This window comes from Apium graveolens, chromosome 1 (assembly GCF_009905375.1).
Source record: "Apium graveolens cultivar Ventura chromosome 1, ASM990537v1, whole genome shotgun sequence".
Lineage (NCBI taxonomy): Eukaryota > Viridiplantae > Streptophyta > Magnoliopsida > Apiales > Apiaceae > Apium > Apium graveolens.
In genome coordinates this window covers 114,335,349-114,360,167 of record NC_133647.1, presented here as the reverse complement: position 1 = coordinate 114,360,167, position 24,819 = coordinate 114,335,349, and the positions used below count along the sequence as shown (strand labels likewise).

Genomic DNA, 24,819 nt, shown 5'->3' with positions numbered 1-24,819 from the left:
ATAACTAAAGTTACATATGAAAATAATTTTATTTGGTTTGTCATTTGACTATTACATCTAACTAGTATTTAATCCTCAATTGGTGTTTTGATTATTTTAAAAATATTTTTCAACGATACAACAATATGGATTTTAATAGATATATATTAGTGATATAACCAAAATTTCATATCAAAATAGTTTTATTTGGTTTGCCATTTTAACAGTTAAGCGTTTGAGTAGTACCACTAACTAGTGTTTAATCCTAAATTAGTGTTTCGATTATTTAAAAAATATTTTTCAACGATCCAACCGTATGGATGTAAATATATATATATATATATATATATATATTAGTGATATAACCAAAATTTCATATCAAAATAAATTTATTTGGTTTGGCATTTTAAGAGTCAAACATCAATTCGACTAGTACAACTAATTAGTGTCTAGTTCTGAATTTGTGTTCCGATTATTTAAAAATATTTTTCATCGATCCAACCGTATGGATAACAATATATATATATAGATATATATATATACATATATATTAGTGATATAATCAATGTGTCATATTAAATTATTTTATCAAAATATTTAATTTTTTTCTGAAATTCTTGAAATGTCACCCAAACAAATTAATGTTGACATTAATATGGTTGGATCATGAAATAATATTTTTTATAAATTGAAATTATCAAAAATCATGTGTTAATTTACGACGGAATCCGTCATAAATTGTTATCTGCAAAAAATTTGAGAAAAGTCAAATTTACCGCCAAAATTTTGGGAAAAAATTTAAATTTCCCTCTTTGATAACTTACGACGAATTTTAATTTTCGCCGTGAATTGGATGTTCTAATATTTTCCGTGACAAATATTTCGTCATAAATTTAGATGAAATATTTTTTTATATTTATTTCAAGTTAAAAGTTTAATAAAAATATTTAACTTACGACGAAATGTTCAAATCGTCGGAACTTCAAATGATTTTTATTTTCCCGCCAAAAAAATGGGAAAAAGTTAAATTTCCCTTTTTGATAACTTACGACGAATTTTAATTTTTGTCGTAAATTTTAATAAAAATAATTAACTTACGACGAAATGTTTAAATCGTCGCAACTTCAAATAATTTTTATTTTTGTTTAATCATGTCGTCCAGAATTTTATTAATAAAATAATAAACTTACGACGGTTTTGGGTTTCGTCATAAATAATTACGACGTTTTACTTTTTTCCGTCGTAAGTTTGGCACGCATTTTTTTCCGTCGTAAGTTGGGCGTCGTAATTGGCCTATTTTGTTGTAATGGGTTTAACAACTTGCTTTGAGTCCAAGATACGTTTTTCGACTTCCACTCGTTCCACGTTTTACAATCAACAAAGTCATAATCTTAATCATTATTCCTAATTCCATCAATGACCTATTTTACTAGTAAGTGTAAAACTTTACAATTTTTGAAATTTTACTAGTAATTTGTATACATCAACTTCGAAATTTGGGGTTGTAACATCGTGCTTTGTATCACTTGTTTGAAAAGTGAATGGGATTTAACCAAAACTCCGCTAATATTATTAACATAAATTGAAAAATACTTTTATTTCACTGAATAACAAAAGTACAATTATATATTTTGTTACCACAGACCTACATCCTACATCACTCTCTCTCTCTCAAATTCACTCCGTACATGTTATAAACTTGTTAGGGTGGTGTATTTACATTCCCCTCATAGCATTACCTCAATGCTTGCTTATGTAATCTATCAGCTGTCCCAGGTGATTAAATATACATATAATTGTAACAAGCTTAACAATTTTAAATATGTGAGATCCTGCATCTACAAGTTTCAATAAAGTCTTTCCTCTTTCTAAGATTTAATTTTATGAACCAGCTAGTCCACCTTCCATATAGTGCGGAAGAATTGACAATAGTATGCAACATTAATCTTCCAACCTTGAATCTTAAGCGTATATAGCTGCTGCATCCATGCATGGTTTTATTTCTTTCATTCATGTTTCTCCTTCACAATTGTTTTGTTTGACCATAAGCGCAATAGGTTTTTCTTAACCTTGAATTGTGTAACATTCTGGTGAGCAAATTTTTGAGGCAGAAGTGCATTTTCGAGTGTGTTAGTAACATGAGGTCTAAATTATTAATTGATTGGTAAAATATTACAAATGTTAAAATCGACAATATCTCGACAATATCTGGGAGGAACTAATCCTATACCTTTTCATACTTTTCAAGATTTGTCTCTTTCATGTTAGGTGCACTTGTGACCAAAGGGTGATAATTAAATTTATTATTTGGCCTCGAAATTTAATAAATATCCTAAAATTAAATAATGGAAAAATAGCAAGGAAGCATAACATATATTCCAACTTTTTTTGGATTAAGATCAAGAAAGCCAGCATAAGATGATTGGTAATTTATTTGTGAATGGTTTATTACAGATGTCTAGTAGACTATGTAGTGAAATATAATAACATATGATATTTTTTAATATGACCCATTTTAAAAAGTGATTTACAAATTTGTTCAACTTTTAATATTAATTATAAAAATATCCTAAAATTTATTTTTTTCATAATTTAAATGTAATCATGATTTACTTTTACTTGCACGCATTTTTAAGAATTTTTTTATCAAATCTCCTAGAAATCATTTAATCAATCAATCAATGAATGGTACCCAATAATACTGCCTATGGCAGTGTCTGAGGAGAGTATATAGTACGCAACATTACCCTCATTCCAAAAAATAAAGAGGCTATTTCCTCAAAAGACCCACGCCTTCTGTGTGTGCACAAATATGTGTGTCATAGGTAAGCAATGATCCATAAACATAAGTATAATAAGCGAGGCAACGATAAACAATGATACAATACCTCATCCCATGACCTTCTTCACATGGGACTTGCCATAAAAAGTTTCGTTTTGGTTCATTGTCGTAAGCCCCCTTCTATTTCTCATTTTGCACTCCTTTTGATGCCTCAAACTTAATATTTCCCTTGGAGATCACTCTCCAAACTAAATATTTGAATTACCACAAACCTGTCCAAAAAAAGCTAAAACAGCACACAACTCATCTACCATATCATATAATTAGTCATATAGCTTTAAAAAGGGACATTGTAGCACCTACACGAGTAACTAAGACTATTAATAACTATGAGAACAAACTACCACCCTTATTAAGTCTAAGTACTAGACAAAGAAAATTATAACAAGCTACCACACTACAAGAAATATTGAATCAGACAATGGTTTTACACCGTTGTCTAAAAGATGAATATTTCGTTGTCTATCCGGGGGCGGTGTGTTTGGTACTCATACAATGGTTACGCACCATTGTAACAAATACATCACACAACTGAATATAAAGCCTTTATCTCATTTTATTCACACAACCGATATGACCCTTTCTAATATTCTAGAAACAACAGTTTTCTAGCCGTTGTAACAATGTAGAGGCACAATAGTTAAAAATAGTGTTATGTGAATTGACTCCTACAACGGTTTATGTATTTATTTCATCTAGTTACACAATGGTTTTTATTAAGAAAACAAATGTATGACATACTTTAGACAACAGTTTTTTGTTTTTGGATATTGTGTTTTAGCAATGCTCACAACAGTTTTTGTAATGACCAAGATATTGTTAGAAGCTAATCTAACAATGGTATGTAGTGATCCCAGAGTGTTGTTAGGATTTGTACATACAATGGTGTTAATAATTTGATCTATTGTGCAAATCATTAAGGCACAATGTTTAAGTTCTACTATTCAGTTGTATAAGTTTGGTTCATACAAGTGTATGCCTTTTAAAACATCATTGTCGAATATCTTTAGCACAATGGTTTACTTTTGTGCCAAATATTGTCTGATATAGCTTAGGACAATGGTTTACTTATGTACCAACTGTTGTCTAGTATAACTTAGCACAATAGATATTTTTATTTTACTAAACAATTGTCTATCAAACATAGCAATGGTTCTATACCTATTCTATTTATAAATAAAGCCTTTACAAATACAAATTGCAAAATCAAATACCAAACCATTCAAAAACCAAATGTACCATGCGATAAATACCATAACATCCGATAAACTTCATAATTTACCAACTACACCAAAGATCCACTTCAACCATAAGTACATACATCCACCAAACTTCAACAACCATAAAAAGTTCAGAAAAACTCCACTTAAACACCATACCAACAACGTCAATATAACTTAAACTAGTTCATCTTACCATCACAAATTACATATAAACTATTCGCGAGACTAACTTAACATGAATAAAACTTCATGAAGAATTTGGTGAAGTCCATCTTGATCACGTTTAAGTCATCCTCATTGTAAGCCAGATTGCCTCTACGAATCCACTGAAAATCAAATAAAGTTTTGACAGTTTTGTAAGCCACTATGTTGATAGTGAAAATAAAGTACCATCCGACATAAAGTTGTAATTTAAAATTAAAAACAAGAAAAAATCATACCTTAGTTGCAAATTGAAGCTCTTTGTCATAAATTTCTTTCATATATCCCATGACAAAAAGGCCACAGTCCCGGACCCCTGTCTGCAAAGGAACTCCCTGAAAAAAAATAGAAAATAAAATTAATCACATATTTTACTTGCAAATATGAGAAATTATAAAAAAAATATTATTACCGCCATATTCTCCCAACAAATTTTCTTCCTGGCAACCTTATTCACCTTATTCAGCCTCTCTTTGTACATCTTTATCGAACTGTTAGAAAGTAGTACAAGTCAACAAAAAACATTTTGCGTAAATTACCTAAAGCAATTAAAAATATTGACTCACTTATCAACAACTTCTACCCATTCATCGCTTGCAATACGACGCTTAAGAGGATCCATGTGGTATACTACCTCCGTCGTTGGAACAACAACGGTTAGTGACCAGTGATTCCTATCAAAGCATGAGAAGATGTGTCTTTCAGAAATTTAATTATGCAGTTAGATGTTACCTCAAAAATAACCAAAGGTAACTTGAAGAAATAATTAAATAAATTACTTATATCTCATTTAATTATATATTTAACAATTTACAAGTTAGCAAATTAATTTACAAGTTACCAAATTTAAAGTTCCATCCATACAAATATATTCTACAAATTTCTAAAATTCACTAAAAATATAAAAAAAATGAAAATTAAATTACAAGTACTTAAACATCTTAATGAGATCATAAAATATGAAGTGTACTTATAAAGTGAGAAATGCTTACACGTCATTGAAAGGAATAAGAAAGCATTGTCCTTCCTTAGCATTCATAAAACGGTTGGCAAGCGCACGTGACCTCTCCCCTGCATTGCCATAACCAATGGCTCCAACAATACCCGGATCCACAAAAGCAATCATATTCGTCATTTTATTCTTTCTCAAAAACTCATACAAGAAGCTGTAAACAAATTAAACAATAGTTGGAATCTAATTTAATTTTATTTAGAGAACAATTAAAATAAGAATGCACTCATTTTTAATTCAAGATAATTAACAACAAATTGAAAAAGCTAATGTACGTGGAAACTTACTGAATGAATATGGTAATGATCGATCCGGATATTTCACCTGTACCACATAGGGAATGTATATCTTGCAGAAAGATCACCTGCTTCTTTGTGACAGCAAATGCTTGTTCATATAACTGAAAACTTACGGTTCTTCCATCGCTTAAAGCATCCTTAGCCCACATCCACAACCGTTTTAAAGATGATGGATAATTTACACCCATCTCTACATGAAGCTCATCCTCCACATCATCAGTTTCTATCACTACATGCTTCTTTGTTTTCTTGGAACCAACTTTCTTCGCACCACGCTTTTTGACATTCTGAAAATAAAAACATGCACGTCAACACAGTAAAAACATAACAAAATATATCAATTACACACACACTATCATCAATCTTTACCTTTGGAGTAGACAAAACTTGGGTACTGCTTGTGTTCCCCACCACGAGATCCCTTGGCCATGCAATAAAAGAACCTATTGCTTGTTTCACAGTTACAATTTCATCTCCAACGGGAAATGGGATCTTAGCATCCTCTTGAATTGCATAAGAAATGGACACTCTTGCATTTTCCTTCGAAAGGCATATTCCGTGAAGAGTTGGCTCACATCCTTCAGCAAGAGGGATTTCATCAACCCAGCCATATGCTACGATGTTGCTTACTGATCCTATTGCCAGTTGACAAACACCGGATAAACCATCCAACTTCAACCTTTTAGGATGATTCTCAATTTCAACAAACTCATTATCAGCGTCAACCATAAAGGCCTCCTCACCTTTGAAAAAAACATTATGCTCATTCTCCTCTTCAATATTTTTATATCCAATATTGTCCTTAGAAAAACATTCTACATTCTCCTCATCACCATGATCTGAACCTTCATCCCCAGATTCCACGTTCAGCTTTTTCCTCACAATATCATTCATATCATTCTCGTTTACGAACTGAGGCACGCCCTTTAAATCTGAGCAGCTTCCTTGTTGGGAAGCAATGATTGGGCTACCCTTTTGACCAATACCTTTAGCCATTTTCAATTCTGCTCTGATCTTTTCAATTTCAGCAGTCCAAAATGCATCTCTCTGTTTTATAATTTTCGGAGTCTCCTCAGCCATAAAGTTTTTAACCCCCTCATGTATCCTCTCCTCAATAGTCCTTGATTTTTTCTGTCTCGGCAGATCAAAATAGATAGACTGTTTCACGTGGCTCCCCTGCCCACGTACTCTGCCTCCATGCTCAGGCTTACCGAGCGCCATGGTTAACACATCATTTCTACCTTCTTCTACCAATTCCCCTTCTTTAACCTTCTTCTTGAGCAACTCCTAAAAACACCACAGTATAGAAGAAGTTATATATCAAATTGGAACTATGATGAATATTCTCGGTTGAATTATAAATGAATAACTTACTATTTTCTCAGCTTTTTCTTTAACATTCTCATTTTTAAAATTACCATCTTTGTCTTTCCTTGCAAGGACCCAGGCATCCGATCGATCTATCGGTTCTTCTGGATGTTTTTTCAACTGCATGTACGACATGTTTTATTAATGATTCAAAGATACAAATTCATATTAACCACACAAAGTATATAAAAAGACTAAGTAGATTTAGGCTGTCATCACTAACCCATTCCATTTCTAGGTTGGCATAACCTTTTCGAGACATTAGATGATGATACTCATTCATCCGGCTTCTTTTCACCTGTTCTTCATGAATTTTCTGTAGAAAAAAGCACCAACAAGGTTAAAACATCACGCTAAATACCTATCCAATTATTGAAATTGATAAATAAATAAAAATAATAAAAAGTTTACCTTAAAATCATCTCTGAGACGATCAGCAACAAACATCTCCCAGTGCGACTTTTCTATGAACGTGTAGTCAACCGGAGGAAAAGTGAGCTTTTCTGGTTGATTCCGGTGTGGAAGGATGTACTCTGTCGTGAGCCGGGATTTGAACTCTCTCCACTTTTGACAAGCGGATTCCCATACCAGTTTCCTTACTGTCGGAGGTACAATAAAGGCCATCTACGTACATAAGAAACAAAAAAATTCAAATATGCAAGTTAACGAATGAACAAAATCTATAGAAAAAAAAAGAAAAAAACCAATATCAAAGAGAAAGATAGGCATGTGTGTGTAGACAATTTACTATACCTGCACACAGTCCCAAATTTTATTCTTTGTCTGCTCAGGAACTTGCTTCCAACTATCATGCCAAATGGGGACTTTGGTCCTTGCCAAAACTCCAATGTACGACTGCATCTCTCCAGCTTCATCACCATACGGCTCCCCTTTTGCATTGAAGGTCACAGTAAGCTTTTGATTCATTATCTTCCATCTCAGAATTCTGTGCATCGTGACACAACCACGTTTCAATAGTTTTAGTCCTTCCGGTATTTCTGGATTTTTCTTAGAATCCACTTGCTTTTTCTTAGAATCCACTTATTTTTTCTTCTTTGACAACTTCTTCTTTAAATTTTCAGATATCGGATTCTTCTTGACAGATATAGGAGAAGAATAAGAGGGGTTAACTTTGTTCAATGATTGTGTTTTCCTTATAGCCTTCACAACTCTCATCGTTGTTCTGTTTGGAGAAGACTTTGCTTTTTTATGAGAAGCTTGTGTCTTCTTCTTTGGAGGAGCCATAATCTGTGTACCACAAACCATTATAAGGAAGGATTTGCCAAGCTAAGAAATTATATGGGTTTTATGAGAAACAAAATCTAACCAGCAAAAAATATCTAATAATGTGGGTTTTATGAGAAACAAAATCTAATAACTAACCAAGACATCATCAAAGTGAACCATTTAAATCAGTAGCAAGTAACAACAATTAAAAAAATACCAAAGAAACAAGTCATATGAGAGTTTTATAAAAATCCAACAAGAACTACGTAACATACGAGGGTTTCACAAGAATCGAACCAAAATATAAAAGAATCACAGCAGAAGAGCATAAGAATCAAAACAAACAAGTAAAAACATTACAAATCAAGAACAAGCAAGAATTGAACATAACCAATAAAGAACAAGCAAGAGCAAACAAGAACTGAACATAACAAGCTTAATCAAGTAACATGCAACAACAAGCAAGAACTGAACAAATTAAAACATGCAAGTACCTTTCTTAGATTTGCTTCGATTAGAAATTGAGAAAAGAAAATGGAAGAGAAATAGGAGGGGAATGAAGTGTTATCGGGTAAGAAAAGAGAAATCACAAAGGGGGGAACAAAAGGGGGGAATGAAAATGAAAAGAAGAGCATAAGAATCAAAACAAACAAGTAAAAACATTACAAATCAAGAACAAGCAAGAACTGAACATAACCAATGAAGAACAAGCAAGAGCAAACAAGAACTGAACAGAACAAGCTTAATCAAGTAACATGCAACAACAACCAAGAACTGAACAGATTAAAACATGCAAGTACCTTTCTTAGATTTGCTTTGATTAGAAATTGAGAAAAGAAAATGGAAGAGAAATAAAAGAGGGGAATGAAGTATTATCGGGTAAGAAAAGAGAAATCACAAAGGGGGGAACAAAAGGGGGGAATGAAAATGAAAAGAGGGGGAAGTGAAATAATTTTGGGGAATAAACCAACGGCTTGGATTGTTAGTATTTTACCAAACCAACGGTGTATTTTAATTGATTGATGAGTGAATTATTCATAATTTTTAGAAATTAATTGAGAAGAAGAGAATATTAAATATTTTTTAAACAACGGTTACTATTAAATCTATCCTTAATCTACGATTGGGAAAATTTTGAAGTAACATTTTGATTTTTTTTCTAAATAATTTCGATATTAATTAATTCATAATTTTGAATTTTCTCAGTTGTGTATCTCGTGTCGTGTACCTTATTGTGTCGTCCTTATCATGTCGTGTACTCAAAATCCAAACTCAAATACTAAATTATCGTGTTGAGTTAAAAATTGTCGGGTGTAGCTTATATAAACAGCTTTTTAGATATACTTAATTTATACATGACCTCGTTTACTTACTAATTCATTGCCTTTTTCTAATTTTTGGAAAATTACTTTCGGGCATGATACTCAAGAATCCTGGTATGTTATGAAATATTCTCCTGGTATGTTGGCAAAATTTAGGGAATATTTTATAACATACCAGGAATCTTGAGTATCATGCCCGAAGGTAATTTTCCAAAAATTAGAAAAAGGCAATGAATTAGTAAGTAAACGAAGTCATGTATAAATTAAGTGTATCTAAAAAGTTGTTTATATAAGCTACACCCGACAATTTTTAACACACCACGATAATTTAGTATTTGTGTTTGGATTTTGAATACATGACATGATAAGGACGAAACAATAATTTACATGTTCTTACAATGGGAAATTGCAAAAACCGTTGTCTTATGTAAGAAAAAATTATTCCACCAAACCCTAAACCCTAAACCCTAAACCCTATAACCCTAGATCAAACAAAAATTAACAAAAATTAAAGGCGAAATATTCAAATTTGTCGACATTAAAATGACTCGTTTCGCTTTTGTAATGGATATAGTGTCTATTTAAAAACTTAACAAATCCCGAATTTTTTATATAGAGTTATCGACTATATAGTTCGAAAGTAACCACTGAATGCACATATAGTATATGATTACAATGTAACAAATTAAAAGAAGACACTTGTAATTTATTTCATAAACAATTAGTGATATTTAAATATATATTTAATAATGTAAGTTTTAACATGTCAATTGTTCCTCTTGTTGCATGTCTTCGAAGCCTACAAAATCATTTATAGTCCTTGTGTTTGTCGAAAAAGTTGATATAATACGACAATGGTTTATTGAAAAAACACTTGTTTGTAGGTGTTACTACAATGATAAATTGTTGAAACCGTTGTCCAAGATTTTAAATAAACTATGCTACAAACCATTGTGTTTACATTTTTTTACAATGCAATATTGTTGAAACGATTGTCCTGAGTTTTAAATAAACCAAGAAACGAAATTCTTTTACTTTAAGAAAATTTCTATTTTTTTCAAAAAAAATATAAGTGGGAACACTGGTGAAAGAGGGGGAGAGTGTAAATAATTTTGACTAGCAATAAAGTAGTTTGACTAGCATTATTATACGTGATCATTGTCTGTCTGAAGTATCTATGTTTTATTATGCCTCTTTTACTGTCTCCTTCATACACCATTTCTTAACCATATATTTGTCTCAGTTCTTTGATGTCTGAAGTAATCCAGGGGAACTTCACTTTGCTGAACTCAGGTAAGTTTCTGCTGAATTCATATCAATTTGGGGATTTGCTGTTCATATCGATTTGGAGAACTTGAAATTAGGGTTCATATCTATTTGGAGAATTTTAATAAGGGTCCATATCGAGTTTTATGGAATATATATGTTTGTGGAATTTGAGCAAAAGAATGGGTTTAAACTTGGTTGAGTAAAAATGGATAGATCTTGGTTGAAAGCAGATAGAAGAACACAAGAATTTAAACTTGGAGTGGATGAATTGTTAAATTTTGCATTTCTGAATGGGTTTAAAGAAAATAAAATTAGTTGTCCATGCTTAAGATGTGCTCATAGTAAATCTTGGAATGCTCAGACTGTTAAGGATCATCTTTATCAATATGGTATTGATCAAACCTATACGTGTTGGATATGGCATGGAGAGTCAAATTATGTACAGAGTCATGTAGTTTCTGAACAGGAATCATCCGTTGATCCTACAAACATGAGAATGGGGCAGGATATTGTCGATGATGAGGATATTTCGTTAGATTCTTCTGATTTTATGAATCATGTTCAAGGTGAAAATGAACCACTTTATCCTGGATGCGAGAGTTTTACAAAAATGAGAGCTTTAGTCAAGTTGTATAATTTAAAAGCAAAACATGGTATTTCTGATAAATGCTTTTCCGATGTCCTTCTTTTGCTTGCATCAATGCTTCCGGAAGGCAACAGTATGCCTTCATCTTTTGGTGAAACCAAGAAAACTTTATGTACTCTAGGCATGGATTATGAAAAAATACATGTGTGTCCGAATGATTGTCTCTTATACCGCGGTGAGAGGGACGAAGATGAGACGATTTGCCGAATATGTGGGGCATCTAGATGGAAGTTAAACAAGAAAGGAGAAGAATTGGAAGGGATCCCTGCTAAGGTTCTATGGTACTTTCCATTGATACCAAGATTGAGAAATTTGTTCAATACAGCTCAGATTGCGAAGGACATGACTTGGCATAAAACCGAGCGACAAAATGATGGTAAAATTAGACATCCGGCTGACTCAAAGACATGGAAGGATGTCGATCAAAGGTGGCCTGAGTTTGCTGCAGAGGCTAGGAACCTTCGGTTAGCTTTATCCTCCGATGGATTTAATCCTTTCCATGGACCAAGAAGTGATCACTCAACATGGCCTGTGTTGCTTTCAATTTACAACCTCCCACCTTGGCTTTGTATGAAGAGAAAGTACATTATGCTAAGTCTATTGATATCCGGACCAAATCAGCCTGGAAATGATATTGATGTATACCTTCAACCACTTATAGAAGATTTGCAGAAATTATGGCATGGGAAACAAGTTTATGATGCATTTAAGAAAGAGTCTTTCATACTAAGAGGAATTTTATTGTGGACAATTAGTGATTATCCAGCCTTAGGAAACTTGTCGGGTAACATCATTAAAGGATATAATGCTTGTGTAGTTTGTGTTGATAAAACAAAAGCTACCAGGTTGGCTACTTACAAAAAGACGGTGGTTTTGAGACATCGTAGATGGCTGCCCAGAAATCATCCATATCGAAGGCAAAAATCAGTCTTTGATAACACCATGGAGAAGTTATCAGAACCTATTCCTTTAACTGGAGAGGAGGTGTTAGAAAGGGTACTACCACTAGCGGACCATGTTTATGGTAAGACACAAAACCAACCTCGGTGGAAAAAAAGGGAACCTCGACCAATTTGGAAAAAGATGTCTATATTTTTTCAGCTTGAGTACTGGAAGTTTTTGCCAGTTCGCCATACCCTCGATGTGATGCATATAGAAAAAAATATATGCGAGGCTTTAACCGATACATTGCTAAATATTCTCGGGAAGACAAAAGATAGAGAATCTGTTCGTATTGATATGGCTGAAATGGGAATAAGAATGGAGCTGAGACCAAAAAATTCTGGAAAAAAAGAGAAGTTACCGATGGCATCTTGGAACTTATTGCATAAAGAAAAAAAGATTGTCTGCTCGTCCTTGATTGACATGAAGTTACCTGATGGTTTTTGTTCGAACCTTAAGGGTATAGTATCAATGGACACTCTGCGACTTGTTGGAATGAAATCTCATGACTGTCACACAATGTTGCATCACTTGCTCCCCATCGCACTTCGGTCAGTACTTCAAAAACAGGTCAGGTGCACTATTATCAGGTTTTGCCTTTTTTTCAAGGCAATTTGTAGTAAAGTCATTGAGGTCGATAAATTAGAAAAAATGCAGTCTCAATTTGGTTGAGACCTTATGCCAGCTAGAAAAGCACTTCCCCCCTTCCTTGTTTGATGTAATGATCCATCTCTCAGTTCATCTTGTAAGAGAAGTTGAGCTTTGTGGTCCTATCTTCCTACGTTGGATGTATCCTTTCAAGAGATATATGAAGACGTTCAAGGGATATGTTCGAAACAGGGTTCATCCGGAAGGTTGCATCGCTGAGGCCTATATTGCAGAAGAGGCGGTTGAGTGTTTAGTTAATTTTGAAGAAGCAACAGTTGGGTTACCAGGAAGGGATAAGAACAAGGAGAAATACAGACCCTTATCTGGTGCAACAATGATAAAGCCGAGCATCAAGGATTTGCACCAAGCACATCTGTGTCTTCTTCAAAACAGTAATGAATTGACCCCATATTTTAAGTAAGTTTCTTTATTTAGATTTCTGATTTTTCAGTAATAAATACATCTGTTTTTTGTTCCATGATTTTATGATTTTTTTCAACAAAAGCTGAAATTGATTTACTCACAGTGAACATATGGCCTTCTTGGTGGCAAGATATCCATTACATGAAAATGATGAAGAATGGCTTAAGAACAAGCAAAATGAAACATTCCCTAATTGGTTTCAAAAGAAGGTAATAGCTAGACAATAATTTTTTTCTAATTTAAAGAAATCAAGTAAATGTCTAATTGCTTTAGTATTTTATTTTTTGGACAGATTTCGTCAGAATTGCTTGATGTGAAAAGTATGGTATGTAAGGAGGTAATGTGGCTTGCAGAAGGGCCTAACAAGTATGTCCCTACATTCAGTGGCTACAAAGTCAATGGTGTTACCTATAGCACAAAAGATCGTGATGATACGCGGCAAGTTCAATGCAGCGGTGTTTGTGTTCATGCTGATACAATGCTCGTGCAGGATAAGGATAAGAACATTGAGCATATTTCACATACATTTTATGGAGTAATCACAAGTATTTGGGAGTTGGACTATAACCATTTTCGAGTCCCTATCTTTCGGTGCAATTGGGTATATATGAACAAAGGGGTTAAGATAGATGATTTAGGATACACAGTTGTTAATTTACACAAGTTAGGTTTTCTGAACGACCCTTTTGTGTTAGGTAAACATGTCAAGCAAGTTTGTTACATTGACGAACCTCTTGAAAAATTCTGGTCAGTTGTATTAAAATTACCAAACAAGTTCGATGATCAAAGTGACGATGAAAATGAGGGATCCGTAGAAATTGAACTTGAAAATGAGGTAGATGTCACCATGTTCCCAACTGTTGATGAAGTCGAGGAAGAAAATAGAAGTTACATGCGGGAGGAAGAAGAGATGATTCAACTTCCATAATTATATCAACTGATCAGATGTTGCCTATAAGTGCCTATGTCATCCCCTTTGCTTATAATTTGTACTAAATCAAATTTGGTTGGACAGTTTATTGTAAGATTTGTTTTGGCATTGTTCTTGAAGGATTTGGTTTGATTTTTATCCAAGAATTCTTATATGTAATTTATACCTTTCAGTTAGGTTGAGAAGTTTTTTGTACATCTGGTTTGACAACTTGTTGGAAGCATTTATTTGACAATGTTCTTAAAGCATTTGGTTTGCTTTTTGTCTAAAGATTTATGTTTTAGGCAATTTTTTTAAAACCCTCTGAAAATTAGACAACGGTTTTTCATAAAAGTTGTTGTAACATATTTTCTAATGCAGGTGATTCACACAACGAGTAAGACACCATTGTCTGAAACTCTTTTACTCAACAGGGATGATAAACTATTGTCTGTTATGCTTTGTTTCTAACATTGGTTTTTCTGCACTATTGTCTCAAATAAATAACACATTGGTACCGAAAAACCGTTGTCTAAGTTGCACAACAGTCCTTAAAACCCATTGTGTAAAACCATAGAAAGCACACCGGTTTATTGTGACCTAAACAACACTTGTGCCAATAAATGTCACACAATGAGGATAAATACAACCATTGTCTCATTGGAGCACAGGGGCACCATTTAGACAACAATTTCGAATAAGTTGAATCACCATTGTGTGAAACAGAATGATACAAGGCTTTTTGGTCAACTACCAATTAATCGTTGTCTGATTTTTTGAGACAACAGTTTTATTGGCCACCATTGTGTAATAGGTGTTGTCTGATTCAGTTTCTGGTGTGGTGCCAAAAAGCGCACTAAATTACAAACTACACATGCAAACTAGGAAAGTCCAAACTAATCTGCCACCCTAATCCTCCTGTGCCAAGATCTCCTATCCGAGGTCATGTCATAACTGAGGTTTAGGGCCTTTAAGTCCAGCGTGATTAGATCAGACCAAGTCCTCCTTGGCCTCCCTCTCCTTCTCGATCCCGATACCACTAAGTCCTCCACCCTGCGCACTGGAGCAGCTACCCTTCTTCGCCTAATATGCCCAAACCAACGCAGTCGGCCTTCACTCACTTTTTCTGCAATAGGCGCAACTCGTATTTATTCCTGAAAAAACTATTTGACAATCTATTCAATCTGGTATGTCCACAGATCCACCTTAACATTCTCATTTTCGCCACCTCTAAACTATACTCTTGAGCCTTTTTCAATGCCCAGCACTACTACCCTTATAACAAGGCTGGTCTGATCGCTACCCTATAAAATTTTCCGTTTACTATGAAACATACCCTCCTACCACACAATACTCCTGTAGCAGCCCTCCATTTTAGCCATCCTGATTTGATACAATGTGTAACATCCACATCTATCCCCCTTCCTTATGCAAAATGGAACCCAAATACCTGAAATTATCTTTGGGGGTAGTACTTGATCGCCCATCAGAACATCCACCCCCATCATTCGGTTGATTACTAAAGTTACACCACAAATATTCCGTCTTAGATCTACTAACCCGCAATGCATTAGACTCCAATATAAACCTCCATCGCTCTAATGTTACATTAACTGCAACCATTGTCTCCTTAATTATGACTATATCATCCGTGAATAACATACACTAAGGTACAATATCCTTAATTCCCCTAATTAGAACATCCATTATATCTGCGAAAAGAAATGGGCTTAGCGAGGATCCTTGGGGAAGTCCTATTCCTACCGGAAAATAATGTGTATCACCAACCGATGTTCGAACACATGTCCTTAAGTGAAAATACATCTCTTTTATCGCCCTTAAATATATCCATGACACCCCTTTAGCCAACAAACTTTCCCAAATTACCTCACGCGGAACACTATCATATGCTTTCTCCAAATCTATGAACACCAAGTGTAAATCTTTACTATGTACACAATATTTCTCCATCAACTGTCTAAGAAGGTGAATTGCTTCCAAGGTCGACCTGCCCGACATAAAGCGAAATTGATTTTATGACACTTCCACCATACTTCTTAAGCTATTTTCAATCACTCTTTCCCATAATTTCATAGTATGACTTAAAAGTTTAATACCATGATAATTGCTACAGTCTTGTGCATCTCCCTTATTTTTATAAATCGTCACTACCATGTTAAGCCTCCATTCCTGCGGTATGTCACTAGTCCAAAGTATATTATCGAATAACCTCGTTAGCCATTGCTCTCCCTCTTCACCCAAACACAACCATACCTTTATAGGTATTTAATCCGGCCCCGTAGCTTTACCTCTCCCCATCTCATGTAATGCTCCCTTAACTTCGGCTCTGCTCATAGAAGGCTGAACACCGAAGTCAAAGCTAGACTCACTATCTGCTCCTATCTCCCTAACACTGATTCTCTCCTTATTAAATAACTCCCTAAAATAGTTATGGCATCTATTCCGAATATCCTTATCATTCACTAGAACATGTCCATTAACATCCTTTATACACTTAACAAAACCTAAATCTCTTCTCCTCCTTTCTTAAACCTTCTCCAATCTATAAATACCATTTTGACCCTCTTTTGTACCAAGGTGATTATACATAGCCTCATACGCCTTTGATTTTGCCTCCTCTACTATCTTCTTACCCGTACGTCTAGCTTCCTTATATAAAATTCTTCTCATGTCAACTTGTTCATCATCTTGGCAACACAAAAGTTCCCTAAAATTATCATGTTTAATTTTTACTCGCTCCTACACCTCCTGGTCCCACCACCAAGCTTCCTTCTGCACCTGAACCTTTCTTGAGGTAACACCTAAGATATCTGTAGCTATATTTATGATTGTACATGCCAATCGATTCCACATTTTATTAACATTCTCATCATAAAATCTGTCTCTTGCCAAACCAATCCTTTCTTTAAAAATACCTACTTTGTCTCCCTTTAGATTTTTCCATAAAATGTTTCGGTGTCACCTCTCTATTATCTTGTACTACTCTTTTCCTCATACATATATCCATTACCAACAAAAGATGGTGCGTAGTACATGCCTCACCCGAGAATACTTTACAATCTTTACAATCCATTTTGCCTTTTCTCATAAGAAGATAATCGATTTATGAGTTATAACCTCCAATCCTTAAATTATTCAGATGATCATCCATTTTTTTAAAAAAAGAATTAACAAACAGTAATTCATGTTCCAATGCAAACTCCAAAAGATCCCACCCATTCTTGTTCCTCGTCCCAAAACCAAAACCCCCATGAATGACTACATAACCATCCGACTATTCGCCAATATGACCATTAAAATCACCTCCTATATAAAAAATCTGGTCCCTAGGTATCAACCTAACTATTTCATCCAAACAATCCCAGAAATTCTTACCAAATCCAAACTATCACAACCACCGCCCCTACTTCTTACCAAATCCATCAATCAAAGATAACTCTATGACACGAAAACACACAACTTAAAAATGAAAAACACACACTATATAACAAGAAACTATAAAAAATGCAAATAAACTAAAAATAAATAAACAAAAAGGAAATATATGTAATATCCCATATTTTCAAATATTATTATTATTATTTGGAATTGTTTATGTGATTTTTATGTGAATTTTATTGAATTATATGATAATTGGAATTGATTGGGTGTTTATATGTGATATTATTTGAGTATTTTAATTATTATATGTCCAGAATAAATATAGATAATTGTGATATTTTCCTGGTAATTTTTAGATTGTTTTATGATTTTATAATGATTTATGAATTATTAATTATTTTCTGAATAATTACCAAATTTATTTTATAAAGTCGGGAATCGTCCAACTTTAACTGTTTTTACGTTTTTACAACCCGAAACTCTTCCGAAAACTCTTTCCTAACCTAATCTGGTAATTCCGGACATTTTTCGTGTTTTAACTTTTTCGATCTGGATTACAATTTGACCCATGTGCGGCCCGACGCAAGATTTTCAATACGATAGTTATTTCGATAAATCAACAAAACCCGTACTATCGAAAGACGGGATATTATTACATTATTTCCGTATAAAGTATATTATAAGAAGCCCAGTTTTGATAATTTTCCAAATCTTATACTAAATTGTATCATTTTAATAGTTACTTAGCGGCTAAGTAATCTATTTTTGGATCGCTTTGCAGTTACTTAGCGGCTAAGCAACAAATTTATCGATCCAATATGATCCAATGCGTACCAATATTCTATAAGTATAAATAGCTTTTTATTTATTAATAATTATTATTAAAAATCAGTTTTTATTTTTATTTTTCAGAAAATCAGATTTTTCTCTCAAGAATTAGGGTTAGGGTTTGATTTGTTCTTGAAGATCAAAACAAATTTGGGAATGATTCTGTGGTCCAAATCACAAGTACGAATATCCGTTTTAAAGCTCTCAACATCTTCTTTCTGATTTTAGCATCAAAATCAACAAAGGATGGGTAATTTATAAAGTCAAATTTTAGGGTTTATATTTAAGTATTGGGGCTTTCGATTTTATTAGTTTTTGATTGTTTCTGATGATATAGTTAGCTTTATTATGATTAATATAATTTATTTGGACCGGTTTTATTGATGTTTTAGTTCAATATGTTAAAAACCGAGCTCTTGAGTATATCAGATTTTTTAATTGAATTTCTGGATTACCTGGTGTTTGTTTGTTAGTTTTAAGATTGTGATTAGTTTGGATATGAATTCAGGATTATTTTGATACCAGGATTGTAAGTTTTTGTTGAGTATTGGATGAATTTGATTTTCCGATGTATTCACCGGAGAATTAGACTTTTTGGATCGGAATAGTCGAGTCGGGCAATTTTTTTGATTTCTGGGTTGGCGTATTTGTTCATAGTAGGATTTGGAATTGATTTGGTATTGAAATCGATCAAAATGAGGTTAATTGGATATGTTCTGAGTGTTGCCGGAGTTCCGCCGGGCTTACTGCGGTCACCGGAAAACCTCGTCGGTTTCTGGGTTTTCAGAAATCCGACAGGTATTCTTGGCGACCCGGCCGGTTTCTTGAGGACCCGGATATAACCCGACTTTGACCCGGTTTAGATCCTGTTTTCTCCTATTCCAAAATCAAAAACATGTTTCTGCAATTCCTATTTTATTTTAAATCAAAAGTCAGTTTCTTTTATTCTAAAAATTCATTTTTATTTTAAAAATCATTATTTATAATTCTGAAAATTTATTTAATTCAAAACTAAATTCAAATTATTTAGTTAATTAATTTTAGTTGATAATTAATTATTTAGTTAGTCAATTAATTTAAATATTAATTGATGAATTAATTTAATTAGTAATTAAATAATTTTAATTCATAATTTAATTAGATTTAATTATTTTAAATTGATTTAAAAATTCCGAAAAATAGTTCAAGCTTTAAAATATTATTTTAAATTATTTTCAAGGCTTGATAGTTATTATAAACATATTTTCGGGTGTTCGAGCCCTATTATTTAATTATTAAACGATTTGGAGACCCGTTTTAATTCCGAAAAATGTTCAAAAATTCATAATAAATCAATCGTTCGTCCGTTTAATACGAAACGAACGCGTACAGACTTAGAAAAATATTCTGATTTCATTAAAAATACTTTTGAGACCCAAATTTTTTTGTTTTGAAAGGTCCCTTGTTTTACGAATCTTTCTGAGTCGATTTTTGATCGACAAATACTGTTATTGACCCGATTTCTGTTTTAAACGTATTGAGTCGAACCTTTTGACGAACCAAGTCATATATGATATGAATTATGTGATACATGAGTTGTGTGCTATGTGAATTATGTGTGTATGTGGATTAAGAGACCTGTATTTGTCTGTTATATTTATGTGTGGGCTATCGTATGGGTAGACGATAGGGTGTTGACGCGCAGTTCATTGAGTAATTATCGATTAGATGATTAAAGTGTGATGTTTTAAATATAGATGCGGATCTCTCGAATTGATCGGGACAAGACGATGGATAAATAGTAAGATGGAATGATATTGGATATCTGGCTTCTAGCAATCACAGGAGCAGCATATCTGTAAAGTGTTGAAAAGGAGGACATTGATGCTTTGAGACAGAATGTCAGAATAGATGCGTCTTTGCTAGTGTGACTAACTGCTAATAACCCAAAGGCAAGTATCCCTATCATTACTTATTGTTCAAGTGATATTTATTTTAAATCTTATCATGCAAATATTGCTTTTCCTATTCTCAGTTCAGAATAGATAAATGTTTTATATATCGCTGAATTAAATAATTCTCTTTATGCAAGTACCCTCTGCTATTTTATGTTCAGAATAGTTAAATGTTTTACTTATCAAATTACTGGATTTATAAATATTTTTGATTTTGAGAAAGATGATTTTGTTGCGAGAATTCCTACCCAAGTGATTGGGGGAATAAAAATTATTTAGGATGTCGAAGGATTCGGCTCCTTTTTTAATAAAAAAGGTTTTATGATTGGAATGGTTACTGGTTACTAGTTATTGGTTACAACATAGGTGATCGAGATATCGGTCCAGCTGTAATATCTTTCAAGGCTAGTTATGCCTTTTCTGGCGCCCTATAGGTACCGTATGTCTTCGGGATACGGGTAGTACCTATATTTACGGTATGGGTGCGGGATACCGGTGTTGTTTCGCGACTGATCATCGGGAACATCATAAAATGTTATTGGTTCCAATCTAAATTAATATCTAAATTTCTTTATGGTTTTGATAATCATAGAATAAATGATTTATCAACTGATCCTGTTTTGGATTAAAAGTGAATTGCGGATTTGATTCAGTTCTGATTTATGTGGATACTTAGTTTATTGTTAAATATCAAAGGTGGTATTAATATAGATGATTGATGTTGACTTCAATATGGAATGTTATGAGCATCAAAGTTCGTATTGATATCTAATTTGATATGACAACAAAATAAGTATTATCGTCAAGAGTTCGGTTTTGAGTAAAATTTATGATTCAATCTGTAATCATTGTTTCTTGTTATTGTTGTTTATGACCTTTCCGTAAACACTGTTTTACGAGTTTTATTTCATCAAGATTCAAAGTATTGCTAAAGCATTTCGCTCGAAAATATCAAAAAGGGTTTTGAATACAGCGAGAGACAATTATCTGATTCTTTAATAAATTTTTTGATTCAGCAATTATGATTTTAAATGTTCTGCTCTATTGCGGATGTCGGTTTTTATATCAAAAGACTTTATATATGCTATAATGAACTTACTGAGCATTTCTTTCGCTCATACTCGCCTGTTTTCAAATTTAACCTGCAATGAGGATTATCTTGCGTTGTTTAGCTGCGTAATTCAAGAAAGCAAGGAAGAAGCTTTTGGAAGGTGGTTGGTCCAGGGTTTGCGGACTAGTGTAAGTTTTATTGTGTAAAATGGTTTATATTATATTATATTATAGTTGTGTATATTATTTGGGCCTAGTATACTTCATTTCAAAGTTATACTAGTGGGTTTAGTTTTGAGTTGGAATTTATTGAAAAGAGTTTTAAAAGGAAGTGAAATTTTTATTTATGGAATTTGGATATCTTGTTTCTAGAACTGTAACCTTAAAAGATCTTGGATTAGTTTGTGGTCATAAATGATAAATATCTTCCGCTGGCATTTAATTATTGATTAAACAAATTAATTTGGATTGAGATTTTATAGTGACGACCAAATCCTCTGACCCCGGATTTGGGGCGTTACAGGTTGGTATCAGAGCTGAGGTTATAGTAAACTAGAAACGAGAGAGTGTAGGAGTGTGTATAGCTATGTGAGGACGCTTGAGCTCATATCGAGTTCTTGTTGGACTATTGGATATAGTACCAACAATTAAGTTAAGATAAGGCGTATTCGTTTGAGATGATTGTGCTGAGCTGGATGGAACTCCGGGAAGCTGCAAAGTTCTATTGTGGAATCTTCCGAGGCTACTACGATTCAACGACGATGATGATTATCGATATCCTCAGAATATGAAGAAGTGTCAAGAATCAGATGGCGAGTCAACATAAGAGCTCAAATAGAAGATAAGTATTAAGACTTTGGTAATACCTTCTCTTTCTTTAACTTCTTTTGACCTCTCTCAAAAGAGGTATCTGTTAGAGGATATATTCCCTAACACTCGTTTAATCATTTTGTTCCAAAATCTTTTTTTCTGGATTTTATTTTCTCCAGAAATATCAGCTTTGAAATCTTTCCAGTTTTATTCCATTGATTTTGGATTCTTTTGATATTCTTTTATTCTGACTGAGATGAACAACCCTAAATATAGGGGACACAAGGTATACCTGTCTGCGTGATAGGAGTTGGATGGGATGCCATCACTTGTGTGTATTGTGAATATATGAAGGTTAACAACCATTAGTAGTGTCCTCGTTGGACACGTAATACCAAGTTCGTTTGATCATATTGATCTCTCAGTTATTCTTTTATTTCAATAATACTTTTTCTCAAATTCAGATTTTGGTCTCATTATGGTATCAAATTCATTTTTTTTTTGAAATTCCATGATTATATCATTCCAAATATTCGAAGGTATGTCAATCAAGTTAAGCTCAGTTATCCTGGTCGAGTCAAAGTAAGGCTATGTGATGGGATTACCAACAGCAACAGTGGATTGCAATGTGACTAAAATATCAGTAGCATATACCGAAGTTGGTCTGTTTCTTTACTTCTCTCTCTTTATCTATCTCTCTCTTTCTTTTCTTTCTCTTTATTTTTCTCTCTATTCTTCTTTCTCGCGATCAGTAAAAGTGATTCTATTGAGGAATTTGTCAAAGGATGTAGACGAAACAGTGGTACACAGTGAAGCTCCTGTAAAAGTTTTATTATACAAGGAATACAAGATTTGTTTGAGATTATGAAAAATTGAGGTTATTTGGAAATGGAAAGTTGGTTAGAAAACCCTTAGTGCTTTCTTCTGCTGATTCGAAGGACGGAATCCTTATAATGGGGGTAGATTGTAATATCCCATATTTTCAAATATTATTATTATTATTATTTGGAATTGTTTATGTGATTTTTATGTGATTTTTAGTGAATTATATGATAATTGGAATTGATGTTTGGGTGTTTATATGTGATATTCTTTGAGTATTTTAATTATTATATGTCCTGAATAAAATATAGATAATTGTGATATTTTCCTGGTAATTTTTAGATTGTTATATGATTTTATAATGATTTATGAATTATTAATTATTTTCTGAATAATTACCAAAATTATTTTATAAAGCCGGGAATCGTCGAACTTCAACTGTTTTTACATTTTTACAACCCGAAACTCTTCCGAAAACTCCTTCCTAACCTAATCTGGTAATTCCAGATATTTTTTGTGTTTTGGCTTTTTCGATCCGGATTACGGTTTGACCCGTGCGCGGCCCGATGCAAGATTTTCAATAAGATAGTTATTTCGATAAATCAACAAAACCCGTACTATCGAAAGACGGGATATTATTACATTATTTCCGTATAAAGTATTTTATAAGAAGCCCAGTTTTGATAATTTTCCAAATCTGATACTAAATTATATCGTTTTAATAGTTACTTAGCGGCTAAATAATCTATTTTCGGATCGGTTTGCAGTTACTTAGCGGCTAAGCAACAAATTTATCGATCCAATATGATCCAATGCGTACCAATAATCTATAAGTATAAATAGCTTTTTATTTATTAATAATTATTATTAAAAATCAGTTTTTATTTTTATTTTACAGAAAATCAGATTTTTCTCTCAAGAATTAGGGTTAGGGTTTTGATTTGTTCTTGAAGATCAAAGCAAATTTGGGATTGATTCTGTGATCCAAATCACAAGTGTGAATATCCGTTTTGAAGCTCTCAACATCCTCTTTCTAATTTCAGCATCAAAATCAACAAAGGATGGGTAATTTATAAAGTTGAATTTTAGGGTTTATATTTAAGCATTGGGGCTTTTAATTTTATGAGTTTTTGATTGTTTCTGATGATATAGTTAGCTTTATTATGATTAATATGATTTATTTGGACCGGTTTTATTGATGTTTTAGTTCAATATGTTAAAAACCGAGCTCTTGAGTTTATCAGATTTTTGAATTGAATTTGTGGATTACCTGGTTTTTGTTTGTTAGTTTTAAGATTGTGATTAGTTTGGATATGAATTCAGGATTATTTTGATACCAGGATTGTAAGTTTTTGTTGAGTATCGGTTGAATTTGATTTTCCGATGTATTCACCGGAGAATTCGACGTTTTGGATCGGAAATGTCGACTTATGCAATGTTTTTGATTTCTGGGTTGGCGTATTTGTTCATAGCAGGATTTGGAATCGATTTGGTATTGAAATCGATCGAAACGAGGTTGATTGGATGCGTTCTGAGTGTTGACGGAGTTCCGCAGGGCTTACCGCGGTCACCGAAAAACCTCGTCGGTTTCTGGGTTTTTCAGAAATCTGGCGGGTATTCTTGGCCACCCGGCCGATTTCTTGAGGACCCGGATATAACTTG

General features: G+C 33.2%; 1 protein-coding gene across 1 annotated transcript; it reads left to right on the top strand.

Moving 5' to 3' along the window:
- Positions 1-10,947: 10,947 nt before the first annotated feature.
- On the top strand, positions 10,948-12,796 carry LOC141702675 (uncharacterized). Its single transcript, XM_074506329.1, has 2 exons — positions 10,948-12,686; positions 12,790-12,796. The coding sequence occupies exons 1-2, from the start codon at positions 10,948-10,950 to the stop codon at positions 12,794-12,796; spliced, it is 1,746 nt and encodes a 581-aa protein (XP_074362430.1).
- Positions 12,797-24,819: the final 12,023 nt, after the last annotated feature.

Bases quoted from the DNA above. Each gene is read 5' to 3' on its own strand.
- LOC141702675 (XM_074506329.1), top strand. From the start codon at position 10,948: ATGGATAGATCTTGGTTGAAAGCAGATAGAAGAACACAAGAATTTAAA.